Here is a 13,832-nt window from a genome sequence, read left to right on the forward strand (position 1 = left end):
CTCTCTCTCTCTCTCTCTCACACACACACACACACACACACACACACACACACACACACACACACATGCATACTCACCTGTCTAGCGAGAGTTGAGGGATCAGGATGGCAGTGTAGGTGAGTTTGGTGCTCAGTGGATCCTGGCTGCCAGAAAGAGCTAGCTTCTTTCCCTGATCCTCCTCCTCTTCAGTCCCACCCAGCTCCTCAGCCCCTCCCCTCAGTACCCCCTGTCTGAAGAGTGCCACTGAGTCTCACTCCACCCTCCTCTGCAGGAGCCAACCGACAAGCGGCAGCCTCTGGACTAGGAATCCAAGAGCATAAAAACGCTCTGAGCTGCCGCTTCTGCTCATGCCTGTGTTCACCCTCCGGTGAGAGCAGAGGGAGCGCGGTGGCTTGGCAGGGGTTTCCAATTCCTGCAGGCACCGCCCATGGTCCTGGACCGCACCTTCAAGACAACTTAGAAACAGCTACTCTCTCCGATTCCAAAAGAAAGTTTGGACAAAGTAAATTTGGGGTGGATTTGGGAGATGGCAGCTGCTCCCTTTGCTTCCTCGGTGTCACCTCTCAGAAGCCCCCACTTCCAACCCCCTCCAACCTTCCCATATTAACACCCACCTCCCAGACCGCCTTTTCTTTCTTTGATTCCCCAGCCTCTGTGGGGTCAGGGATGTCGGTTCTGCTCCTTACTCCTTTCGTTCTCTCTGTCCCTGTCTGCTGAACTATCTCACCTGTTTTCAAGCCTTCACTCCATCGTCACCCCTCACCTCCCTTCTTTCCCTCCACCTCTAACCTTTCTCTCTCACTCTGTTTCATCTATCCAACTTCTTACTTGCCGTCCCTCCATCCACCTTCCCCTCCTTCTCTCCCTCAAAACCTAACCATGGATTCTGAGCCTTTTTGGACTGCTACTCCCTCCCCTGGGGGCACCCTGTTTGTCCCCAATGCTACCACACCCTGGCTGGGTAGGGATGAAGAGCTAGCCAAGGTAGAGATTGGTATCCTAGCTACTGTCCTGGTTCTGGCCACAGGAGGCAACCTGGCTGTACTACTGATTCTGGGCCGCCAGGGCCATAAGCGCTCCCGCATGCATCTGTTCGTGCTGCACTTGGCCCTGACGGACCTGGGCGTGGCGCTTTTCCAGGTACTGCCTCAGCTGCTCTGGGACATCACCTATCGCTTCCAGGGCTCTGACCTCCTCTGCCGGGCTGTCAAATATCTACAGGTGCTCAGCATGTTTGCTTCCACTTACATGCTGCTGGCCATGACGCTGGACCGGTACCTGGCTGTCTGTCACCCTCTTCGAAGCCTCCAGCAGCCCAGCCAGTCCACCTACCCTCTTATTGCTGCTCCCTGGCTGCTGGCTGCCATCCTCAGCCTCCCTCAAGTGTTCATTTTTTCGTTGCGAGAGGTGATCCAGGGCTCAGGGGTGCTGGACTGCTGGGCAGATTTCTACTTTTCCTGGGGCCCGCGGGCCTACATCACCTGGACCACCATGGCCATCTTTGTGCTGCCCGTGGTGGTGCTCACAGCTTGCTATGGCCTCATCTGCCATGAGATCTACAAGAACCTGAAAGTCAAGACACAGGCTGGCAGGGAGGAAAGAAGGGGCTGGCCCAAGTCCTCATCTTCTGCCGCTGCTGCAGCCACTAGGGGGCTGCCTTCCCGGGTCAGCAGCATCAGTACCATCTCCAGGGCAAAGATCCGAACCGTGAAGATGACCTTTGTCATTGTGCTGGCCTACATTGCTTGCTGGGCACCTTTCTTCAGTGTCCAGATGTGGTCTGTGTGGGACGAGAATGCCCCTAATGAAGGTGAGTATGTGGGGTGGGGTGTGAGGTGGTGGGGACAGAAAATAGGGTCAGGACAAGGATCACAATGTCTCCCAGGGCCAGGCAGGACACAAATGAACAGGGTAACTAAGTGAGTTGGTGCTTGCTTGTCTTAAAGCATCCTCTGCTGCTGTAAGAAATACCCACCTAACACTTGAAGCACAGAAGTTTATTTCTCACTTCCCTAGAATTGGGAAGTCTGGGAAGGTTCTTTTTTGAAAGTGGGGACTCTCTGAAGATTCCCAGGGTGGTAAAGGGCACCCCTGGGAGTGGCCAAATTGGTTTTTATAGTGGATATTCTCTTATGGTAACAAACATTTCTTTTTTCGTGCTAACTCATTAACCTATTAATTCTTAAGGCCCTAGGATCGAGTCAGTTTCCAAAGGTCTCATTGGAAAGTGCCATTGGCATAGGACTTTGAGGGATCTGTTTCTAAAACAAGAATTCTGGGGACAGACATTCAGACCCCACAGTCTTGCTCAATAAAGTCCTGCCCAGCCCACTGAGGCTATGTTGAGTGAATATCAATTATGTGGGATTTCTTGATTTTAAAAAAAATTAAGATTTATTTATTAGGTAAGTGATGTTCTGCCTGCCCAGCCAGCAGGGAGCACCAGATGTCATTTTTGATGGTTCTGAGCCACCATGTAGTTGCTGGGAATTGAACTCATGACCACTGGAAGAGCAGTCTTAACCTCTGAGCCATCTCTCTGAGCACAAGTTTCTTGATTTTTAAATTTTGGTTACTTATTTGACAATTTTAAAATACCATTTGCTGCTAGTAAAAAACAACACTTGTCCTGGCACAATGGATTAGCATGGCCCTGTGGGAAAGAGGGTTAGGTGTATTTGCTCAGCCAACTTCTAGCATGCTACATGAGCTGGAGGATCATAGACTAACAGATCCGAAAGGGGTTTCAAATAATCTAGTTCAGGGTGGCAATGCTGGGTATGGGGACTGTCTTCTCTCTGTGTGCCCTTCCCTTCTGTGTCTGGACATAGCTCTGTGGCTCTTTCTCAACAGCCACTTCTAATTAGTTAGGACTGGCATAGGACAGCATTTAGATCTCAAATTCAACTCCATCATTCTGTCATCGAAGAAAGGTTGGCACAGAAAGGGTCTGTGACTTGCCCAAGGCCACTCAGCCCCGGGGTGACATAGTAAGGAGTAGAGAGCCCAATCTTTCAGATTTTCCCAGTCTTTCTTTCTTTTCCTTTTCTTTCTATTTTATTTTATGAGTTCAGATATTTTGCCTGAATGTCTGTGGCCAATGTGTGTATGTGGTACCCACAGAAGCCAGAAAAGGGTATTGACTCACCTGGAACTGGGATTATAGATGGTCATGAGCTACCACATGGGTGGTGGGATTGGAACCTAGGTCCTCTGCAAGACTAGTCTCTTTCTTACAACCCCCACCTTGCCTACAACCCTGGTTCTTAACTTAGATCTACAAAGAGAGGCTTCCCCTTTATCTGAAAAACAAAGTAAGATACTTTCAAAAAAAAAAAGTTAGCTCTAACATGATACCAGAGAATGAAGTAGTCAGCAGGCTTGTGAGCTTTGGGTGCTGCAGCTCAGGCTGTCCTTGTAACCACTGTGTAGCCCAGACTGATGATGTCCAACTTTTGATGCTCCCACCTCTGCCTCCTGCCTGCTGGGAATGTAGATAGGTAACACCATGCTTGGTTCTGTCTTTTGGCATTAGTCTGAACACGAAGGTGTTTGCAAGTTTTTCTGTAAGCAATGAGCATATTCAATCAAAGTTACTATGAAGGATGCTAGCCAAGGCCAGAATGATGTAGCCAAGGAAGGGCTCCTTTGGTACCAAGCATGTGGATCTGCATGGTGTTATGGAGTGGCTTTCTCTACAGTGCCCCTGAGGAACTTGGAGCTCAGAGTGGCCTTAAAGCTGCTGGCCCAAGATGCCTCTGCTAGTAAGCAATAGAGCCAGTACTTGAAACAAGTGGTTTATGGGCCAACTTTATCTGTTACATGGCTTTTCTCCCAGCAATTTCAGGCTGGCCAATGACGCCAAGGATGAGGTAGTTTTTGCCCTTTATTGAAGGATGTGTGGGAAGATGAATTCTATTTTCTCCATTAGTTGGTGTAGTTTAGACCCGTTTGCCTGAAGCACCCACCTTTATTATTAGAGTGTCCCCAATACATTGTCTGCGTAGATAGTGATTTCCTGTGGCCGAGGGCCTCTCTGACCCAGCAGTGTAGAGACAAAACCCTGTCCTACAATGTGCTCTCAGAAAAATAAAAGCTCAAGGACAAAATAAAAGCTTTACAATTATTTGTTCAGTATACCCCATGCTCCCATGGCTTTTGGTTAGATCTGTCTCCTTGCCCCAGTTAGCTGAATTGGTGCCTGGACTGGGTGTGGTGAATATTCCCACAAGGGCTGAGAAGCAGAGCTTCCACGGAAGCCGCTTCCTCCTGGCACATCTTCAGCCCCTCCCTGTGCCTGGCTCAGATGGACCAAACCAAAACATGCTTCCTAAGGCACAGAATTTGTCCACCGAGGCCAAATGGCTTTGGCTTCTTCCCCTATGCCTTTTATTGAATGTTCTCACCCTATGCCCCCCCCTTTTGTCCCAGAGGTGGCCATATGCAGAACACATCCAAGGGAGTCACTCATGGTTGTCCTGAAACTCTTGCCTTGCACTGCTACTGGGTAAACACATGAGCTGGGCCTTTGATGTTAGCGGTGGTAGCTCTGACGGGGTCCAGTATCTCTGCTTTAGAGACAGAAGGTGTGGAGTGGCAGTTCTTGTTGACTGTACTAGAAGAGCTGGAAGAGCTGCTTGTGAGTTTCATACCAGATCTGCCATTGCTTTTAAGAACCTCTACTTCTGTGAAGAAGCTAGTGCACCAGCTGTGGCACTGTACAGATGTGTGCAGCAGGAGGCCGGGGTCATCTTAGCAGCTTGCCTGGATTGTGAGAAGTGTTTCCACTGAACTCTAGGAAGGAAACTGTATCTGAAAGGGATCTTATTAGACTTTTCCACCTGTACATTCTGCCTGCCTCGAATAGATTTTGTTTTGTTTCCTTTTTCTCTCATGAGAGAGTAGATTCCTAGTGACAATTTGAGAATGAGATTGGGATCCAAGCAGACTCTCTGAGCCTAGAACCTGCCCGCCATGTTGTACTTGGGGATGGTGACAGACTTGCAGGGCAGCCAAGTTTCAGTCATTACCAGCTCCCTAGCACAGGAACCTGCACAAGCCAGTGATCACATGTTCAGTGACCAAATGACAAAAGACTGAGACTTGAGAGAAGAAGGAGGAGGAGGTGCATAGGGCCCCAAGAAGCCATTATCCATAACTCAAATGAGGGCAAAGTAGAGGGCCCAGAACTTGTTTATTTGCCCTGGGTACGGTATAGACAGTGTCTTATCTTAAGTCTATGTCCATTAGGGACAAGGTCCTGCAACCATGTGTTGGAGCCCCATATGGAGTCACATAGGTAGATATTGGGGATTGAAAAAAATCTTGGTGAGAGCAAAGAATTTCTTAATGTGCAGTGATGAGGATTTATTCAAAATCAAATGTGTAATGAGTCTGAGGTGTTTCTGGGAATGTTCACCTGTGTTGCACCCTGCAGGTCCACTGAACCTTGGTTCTGAATGTATAACATGCACGCTCTGCACTGTGCATGCTGCAGTGCCATGTAATGCCAAAGAATGTTGCAGGAAACACCTCAGTGCAGACCCAAAACTGCTGCGTGTTACAAACGGCAATGTTTTTACTATGTGTACAAGCTGTTTGCTCTTGTAGAAATATAAAGTTTTAAAGTGAAAACAAAGTCCAGCCACCCTTTCACAGGGGTCACTTAAGACCATCAGAAAACACAGATATTTATGTTATGATTCATAGCAGTAGCAAGATTACAGTTATGAAGTAGCAACAAAAATAATTTTATGGTTGAGGATCACCACAACACGAGGGACTGTATTAAAGGGTCAAGGCATTAGGACGACTGAGAATCACTGAACGAGGTTAATGCTTGCAGGAGTAGGCAGATAAAGATGGCTGAAGTTATTCAGCCAAGAGCTGACTGTCTTTGGAGTGATACATTTTACTTCACCATTTCTGTGGATCAGGAATTCACAGACCATCTTGCTGGGTCCTTTGACTTAGAGTCTTTCACAGGCAAGCAGCCATGTTATTATCAGCCAGGTCATTGGAAGGCTCGGCTGGGTGAGGAGGGATCTGCTTCAAGTATGCTTGTGCGTGGGTTGGCTGGCAAGCCTCGTGCATAGGCTGACCACATGCATCGGTTCCTTGCTATGAAGCCCTCTCCACAGGCCTCTTTCTAGCATGACAGTTCTCCATAGTGAAGGAGTTATACAAGTTTCATCCCAAGGTCTGCTGAGCTATTGCTTTGGGCCTGAGGCAAAGGAGAATACGGTGAGCAGAACATACGGCAAGACTGCTCCATAGAAAGTAGAAAAAAAAAACCCCAAATCAGTCTTAATACTTTTTTAACGTCACTGCTCAGCATGCATTGAATTAGCATAGCCTTGGATTGCACTGAATTGGAATGTTTGAGCTTTAAAATTTTTAAGCTACTGACTTGAGTTGCATATTAAAAAATAACCGGAGGAGGAGGTTTAGTAGGTGAAGTGTTTGCATAAAAACATGAGACCTGGATTTGCGTCTCCAGCATCCATGGAAAAAACCTGGTAGGATGGGATGGTGGGATCCATGTGGGGACAGGAGGATGATGAATGATTGCTGTCTGACCAAGTCTAGCCAATCAGTGGGCTCCAGGGTCAATGAGATGTCCTGTGTCAAAAAAAAAAAAAAGTAATATGGACAGTGATGGAGGAAGATGCTTGACATGAACCTCTGGCCTCCACCTTGCATGTACAAGCATGTGCACCTGTACACACATCTGCACATGCATCTACACTACACATAAATGCATCAAAAACATTAGGAGAAAATGTCATTGAATGTATTTTGACCTGGGATTGGTATCAAATTTCTAATAATGTCTGACCTTACACAGTCTTCTGTTATTTTATATTACATATTCATACAAAGCGACATTCTCAGCATTGGCTATTAAACATTCAAAATACTAGTCAACTCTGAGAAACATTGACAATGCTCGGTGTTCTATATTTGGCTAAGATGTGCCCACATGAGAATAAGCAAACACATCCATACCATTGGCATGAAAACTTGTTTTAGTCTTTAATAAACATGTACCAAAAATTGTTTTAAAATAAATGTTGGGCTGGAGAGATGGCTCAGAGGTTAAGAGCACTGACTGCTCTTCCACAGGTCCTGAGTTCAAATCCCAGCAACCACATGGTGGCTCACAACCATCTGTAATGGAGTTTGATGTCCTCTTCTGGTGTGTCTGAAGACGGCACCAATGTACTCGCATAATAAATAAATCTTTAAAAAAAAAAAGTCTTGAACCACAGCAATCAGTAGCTACATCTTATGACAAAGAAACCCAGAAAATCTGCACTGTGATTTCAGTGACAGATACTTTTTTTTTTAAAGATTTATTTATTGATTATATGTAAGTACACTGTAGCTGTCCTCAGACACTCCAGAAGTGGGAGTCAGATCTCTTTACAGATGGTTGTGAGCCACCATGTGGTTGCTGGGATTTGAACTCTGGACCTTCGGAAGAGCAGTCGGGTGCTCTTACCCACTGAGCCATCTCACCAGCCCACAACAGATACTTTAAAGAGCAAAAGATGTGAGGGAATCAGACCCTCCCCACACTCCACCCCCCAAAAGTCCATAGCAGCAACAGAGAGAAGAAAGATGCTTGGAAGATCCCCTCTTCTTGGCAGCCATAAAGTGACATTTTAAAGAGACCCCTGCTGCTTCAGTGTCTTGGTGACCTGTGAGACCTTCTGTGAACGTCTCTCTTAAGAAACTCAGAGCAGGTGCTGTGGGTTTATATGCTGACCCTGGCCTGCAGAACACCACCAGATGGTGGTGAAACTGAATCAGCCACACAGTGTTCAGTGGAAACCTAGCCAAAGCTACAGTCTGCTGGGGAACTTACATATGGGCTCCAAGCAGAGCTTCAAGCATCAGGAACTATACCGTAGTATAGGACTAGTGTTTGCGAATGGACTCCTGAAGGACTTCCCCAGAAATGACCAGACTCTGAGATACAACCAGTGAAGGGCCACATATGGAGTAGACAGAAGTCTGTAAGCTGGTCATCCAACAATCTCCAAAGGTAAGAGCAGCATGCACAACACAAAACTGGACTCGGAAGTATCCTTGAAGAGTCCCCCAGCATCTATGACCTGACACAGCCTGGAAGGCAGGAACAGGCTTCTGGGAGACTCAAGAGGGAGCGAGCAAATGGGCCAGACTGCATTTGTACTCTGCGCCCTGATCCAGCTTGCTCCCCTTCACTTCTGCTTTTCTCTTAGTTGATACCCAGTGCCAGTTCCTTAGGCCAGCTGCACCCAGCTCTGTCTTGGTCTCTATCTGCTCCCACTCTCCTCACTGGCTGGTCTGGGTGACAGGCCTTCTGTGTCTCAGCTTTCTGAGCTGGGGTGATTTTAAACTCTCTGTATCTCCTCCCCTTTCTCTGCCCATTCTACCTTTAGCAAAGACTACCTCTGGCCACCTACACACTCACGCTTGTCCCTACTGTTCTTCCTCCAATTTACGTCTTCCTCCCTTACTCTTTCTTCATTGACCAACACTGTCTGACGAAGTGATTACGACACATATAGTGATTACTATGCTTCCTACCTATACTCACCTAACTAATAAATTCATGCTTACAGTACTGTCAGCTCACCTTTGTTGTCTAACATGACTGGTGCTTAGGAAGTGATTGTTTTTCATTGGACTACTACTTTGTTTTCATAGTGGGCCCTACTCCTTCATAGTGGCTGTTTCCGCAGCTACTATTCTGCTCTCAGGGGAGATCAATCATGATGCCCTGAACAGCAGTCTAATAAAGGAGAATGGCACCTCAACCCTATTATAATGTAACTTCACTCGAACACTTGAAATGTGTCTATTGAAATAATATGAGTGATTTAAAAAAAATCTAACCAGTGACCTAACCCCAAATGCACAAGTCCAAAATCATAAAGAAAAGGAAAAGCCAAAGAAAAACAACTCCTTCAAAAATTTCTAGTCCAACAGTAATGACCTCCAATGAGACTGAATTAGACAAAAATCCCATGCAAAGGATTTTAGAGAATGATTATAAGTATGTTCAAGGAAATCACAGAGGGCACAGAATCTCCCTCATGAGTTCCGACGGGATACAAAAAGCTGAAATAACCAAAACATTGAGGAAAAGCAAACTGAATGTTGGAAATTTAAAATTAGTAAGTCTAGAAAGCTCCATGGACGACCTCGCCAAAAGGATGGATCAGGGATTGAAGACAGAACAGAGAAACTGAGTCAGCCAGTGAAAAGTGAGATCTGAGGGATACCCTGAGAAGACATGATCCGCAAGTCATGGGAATAGAAGAAAGAGAAAAAAAAATCTCATGCTAAAGGCATAGAAAACATTTCCAATACGGTTTATAGCCTCAAAATTCATCTATTGAAGGCAATACACATCCAGACAAGGGATGGATTTAAAATTCCAAATGGATATGACCAGAAAAGAACTTGCTCAATCCAGTTATAGTTAAGGTACATTGGAAACAACAAGAGAGAAATACCAAGTCACCCTCAGAGGACCGGCTGACTCCTCAACAGGCTCTACAAGCAAGGAGGGCTTAGAGTGATGTGTATTTGCTCAGCCTACAGTCCGTCGTAACTGAAACAGAAAGAAAACTCTCCACAGTGAAAACACACTAAAGGAACCCAGGACCACCAGGCTCTACAGAAGACGCTGGAAGGAATTCTTCATATGCAAAGAGAAAGGCACACACATCCATGAGACCCTGGGAAAGGAAATTAACTTCTTTATGGTTTATTATCAGCAAATGTTCCATTTGTCTATCGATATAGACACCCTAGGAAACATTCATTTTCTTAGGTGAAGATGGGTCAGATAGAGAGAAAGTTTAGAAGGCCTGCTTTAAGTTTGAGGCTGGACTGGGTTACAGAGGGAGGCCATGTCAAAGGAAGAGGAGGGAGAGAAATCTCGTATTAGAGGATTCATGGTCCAGATTCATAGTCCAGAAATCATTTTCTTCTACTTGGACCAATCTTACACAGGGAGAGTTTACTTGAACCTGAACTTAAAGCAAATCATCCCTAAAGTTAAAAATCAACCAAAACTAAGGTAGTGAGACCTGGACTCGGGAGTTACAGGCAAAGTCTGAGCTATGCCTATCTAGGTATAGAATCCCAAGTAAATCTCTTTCCCCTTCTGGGAAATGTCTTCATCTCCTCAGTGGAGATTCAGCCTCTGTCCTAGAGCCTCCCCCACCCCCAGCCCCAACCCCACCCCCACTGATCCCTCTTGAGTTGTGATTCTAATGCCTTATGTGCTTCTGTCTTGGCAGATTCTACCAACGTGGCTTTCACCATCTCGATGCTTCTGGGCAACCTCAGCAGCTGCTGCAACCCCTGGATCTATATGGGCTTCAACAGCCACCTGTTGCCACGTTCCCTGAGTCGCCACACCTGCTGCAGGGGTTCCAAGCCCCGAGTGCACAGGCAGCTCTCCAACAGCAGTCTCACTAGCCGCCGCACAACACTGCTGACCCACACCTGTGGTCCATCTACTCTCCGTCTCAGCCTTAACCTCAGCCTCCATGCAAAGCCTAAGCCTGCAGGCTCACTGCAGGATTTGGAGCAGGTGGATGGAGAAGCCACTATGGAGACCAGCGTCTTTTAGAGAAGATTTCCTGCATTCTGGTTCTGTGCATCTCAGGCACTGGGAATACGGACTAGGTGGCTCAGGGATGGTAGAAAGTAGAGCTTAGTTTGAGGCAGGGTGAAGAGGCCAGAGTAGCTGCTACTACTCTGTCAAGGCAGGGCTTAGTGTGGGTATGGGCCATTCTCTCTTATTCTTAGATAGCTGGAAATCAGGAAACTCAACCCCCCTGTTCCTGGCACACTGACAAAGCACCCATAAGCATACCCAACTGGTAGATATAGTGTTCTAGATCTAGGACAGCTTAGATGGTACTGTCAATGCAGAGACTCATCTCATTACTTGACTAACTGTCCCTATTCTCACCTGACTGGTGCATCGCAGTGGAACAAGGAGAGGAGAGAATAGATTATTAGAAAGGAGGATGGGTAAATGGGACTTCCGGCCAGGCTCACCTGCCTACAGAAATGAAGTAGTATGATGGTGATGTGGGACCTGATACCTAGTAGGGATGTAGTAAATGCTGGCTCTTCTCCCCATCAGCCTTACCACAGGATGGGAACACACTGTGAGTTCTCAGTGGTATGGTCCACTGCAGCTGAGATACCCAGAAAGGGGAGAGGGAAGAAGGAATAGAAATGGACACAAGAAAGACCAGGGGCAGGAATAAGTCTGAAAGAACACAGGGCTAGCATCTCCTTCCCTATTTCCTCCAGGAACCCAGACTTCCTTCCTCTGGGGCAGTGTGGAACACTTGTTGGAAAAAAGACAACATGATCATGGCTCTAGAAATCCTTGAAGTTCTAGGGAAAGTTGGAATCAAGATTTTAAATCTTTTCTCTGCCCTGGGAAGCCATCTCCACTTTCCAGGCCCCAGCCTCATCAGCAGTGAGATGATTCTGAAGTCTCTCTCAGCTCTGGCCTTCTATGACTTTGCAAAACTACAACTGGGTAATAGCTCCCAAACACAAAGGGTGTTCTAACCAATGGGGTCTTAGAATTGCTCCACTTCTATAACGGCTCTGTATACACCTAACCTCAGTTCTGGTAGGTCCTGTCATGGCCTTGGCAACAGAAGTCTCAGGACAGAGAAAGAGGAGGTGACTGCCTCCTGCCTTGCACCTTTAGCACTGACTCCTGTCCCCCACCCCCATGTCTGTTTGCTGCTCTCCAGTTCTCTAGTACGCAAGGGTTGGATGTACTCTGATTTCAGTTCTGTATTGGTGAGTCCTCCTCCAAGGTAGGAAGAGATATCAGGGAAAGGTGAACGCTAGGGCCTTGCCCCATTCTTCCTAATATCTCCAGGGGAACTAAAATCTTAGGGGAACTTTTCCACCTCAGTTTTGGTTCCAAGGGAAAGCTAAAATTATACACACACACACACATATGCATATCCTGTGGATTGTAAAGTTCATTACTTCAGTACCTTAAAATCTCCACAGGAAACCTGAGCCTGCATCCACAGACTCAGCTCCCCAGCAGACTAAGGCTGGAGGCTTGTAAATGCAAGAGCTGCCTCCCGTGCTACAAGGCAAATTCAAGACCAGATTGGATATTTTAGCAAGACCCCATCTAAAGAGAAAAAAGAAGGGAAAAAAAAAGAAAAAGAAAAAGAAAAAGAAAAAGAAAAAGAAAAAGAAAAAGAAAAAGAAAAAGAAAAAGAAAAGAGCTGGAGGCATAGCTCAGTGCGGAGCAATCCCTTATCAAGCAAACCAAATCCTAGGCTTAACCCTTGACCCTACTGCTGCCTAAGTAAACAAACCCCAAATGGTAGAACCTGCTTTCAGGAAAACAGTCCGTGCAGTCTTTCATGGAAGGAACAGCTGGGGCCCAGATCCATAAACAAGTAAATTCTCCTTGTGCAAGTCACAAGAGAAAGTGCTAGCTCACATAGTGAGAACCTGTCTTCTAAAATGAAACCAGAAACGGCAGCCCAGGCAGGAATAGAACACCAGGTACAGGCAGGAAAGAATGGATACAGGTGTGTGGGAAGCTGAGCAGGTAATTGTGGGGATTCCTTGGGATGGATTTTTAAGTTATTAAAAGCAGCTATTGATTTTCCAGTGGCTATATTGTGTTTTGTAAGTAAATATATCTTTGGTCTACCAAGTGGCTATTAACACAGCCCAGGCTGCCACAGTTCTCTTCTGGGTCCAGAACCTCAAAGTCCTGGTTGAAATGAGCCAATATGACTCTTTAATACCTAGGGTCATCCTGACAATATTTATTTCTTATGAGCAATGACAATGGGCTTCACCATATACAATTAAAACATGATTTTTTTTTCCAATCAAGCAGCTCACTGACAAAGTACTGAAGGTAGCCAGGTGGTGGTGGCTCACCCTTTAATCCCAGAACTCAGGAGGCAGAAGCAAGCAGATCTCTGTGAATTCCGGGCCAGCCTGATCTACAGAGCGAGTTCCAGGACAGCCTGGATTGCATAGAGAAACCCTGTGTCAAAAAACAAAAACAAAAACAAAAACAAAAACAAAAACAAAACAAACAAAAAAAACCAACAACAACAACAAAAAGCCATGAATGTACCAGGTCTGCAACCACAAGGTGGCAGTGTGGAGCCAGAGTAGCAGGTCCTGAGTGCTGTGTGTGTCACCTCCCCACTCCCACCCCCAAGCTGGGCTGGGCTGGGCTAGGTGCCTAGCCTTACTGTAACTTACTTGATACACTGTGTTCCATTGATATCCCTGGGAGGCCTGTTCTTTTCTGAAGGGTAGTGCATCTGCATGAGAGCTTAGGTGTGTGTTTGGGGAACTGGGAGGAGTAGAGGGAGGGGAAACTGAGGTCCTAATATATATAATGCATGAGAGGTGAGTACACACACACACACACACACACACACACACACACACACACACACATGCACTCCCGAGCACATGAGCGAAGAAAAAAAAAAAAAAAGAATCAGGTTGGGTTGAAGCCTGGCAATGATAACATGAGCCCCTAATCCCAGCACTGAGGATGCTGAGGCAGACAAGTTTGAGACCAGCCTGGTCTACACAGAGAAACCCTCTCCCAAAATACCATTTTTAAAAAGCAAATAAATAATAATAAGTAAATAAATCAGGTTAAAGCTCCTACTCGACACCTCACCCCTACCCTGGATAGCCTGAGGCAACTATGAATCCCAGCTGGGGTGGGGACTGGGAAAGCCAGCCTTAAGAGTGTTGGCTTCTCCCACTAAAATCAGGGACTAGACAAG

The 13,832-nt window shown here is 46.4% G+C and overlaps 1 protein-coding gene across 1 annotated transcript; it reads left to right on the forward strand.

Moving 5' to 3' along the window:
- Positions 1-879: 879 nt before the first annotated feature.
- Avpr1b (arginine vasopressin receptor 1B) lies at positions 880-10,636 on the forward strand. The gene is made up of 2 exons (XM_021175548.1): positions 880-1,810; positions 10,302-10,636. The coding sequence occupies exons 1-2, from the start codon at positions 880-882 to the stop codon at positions 10,634-10,636; spliced, it is 1,266 nt and encodes a 421-aa protein (XP_021031207.1).
- The last annotated feature ends 3,196 nt before the right edge of the window (positions 10,637-13,832 follow it).

Source organism: Mus caroli, chromosome 1 (assembly GCF_900094665.2).
Source record: "Mus caroli chromosome 1, CAROLI_EIJ_v1.1, whole genome shotgun sequence".
In the NCBI taxonomy this organism is placed as follows: Eukaryota; Metazoa; Chordata; class Mammalia; order Rodentia; family Muridae; genus Mus; species Mus caroli.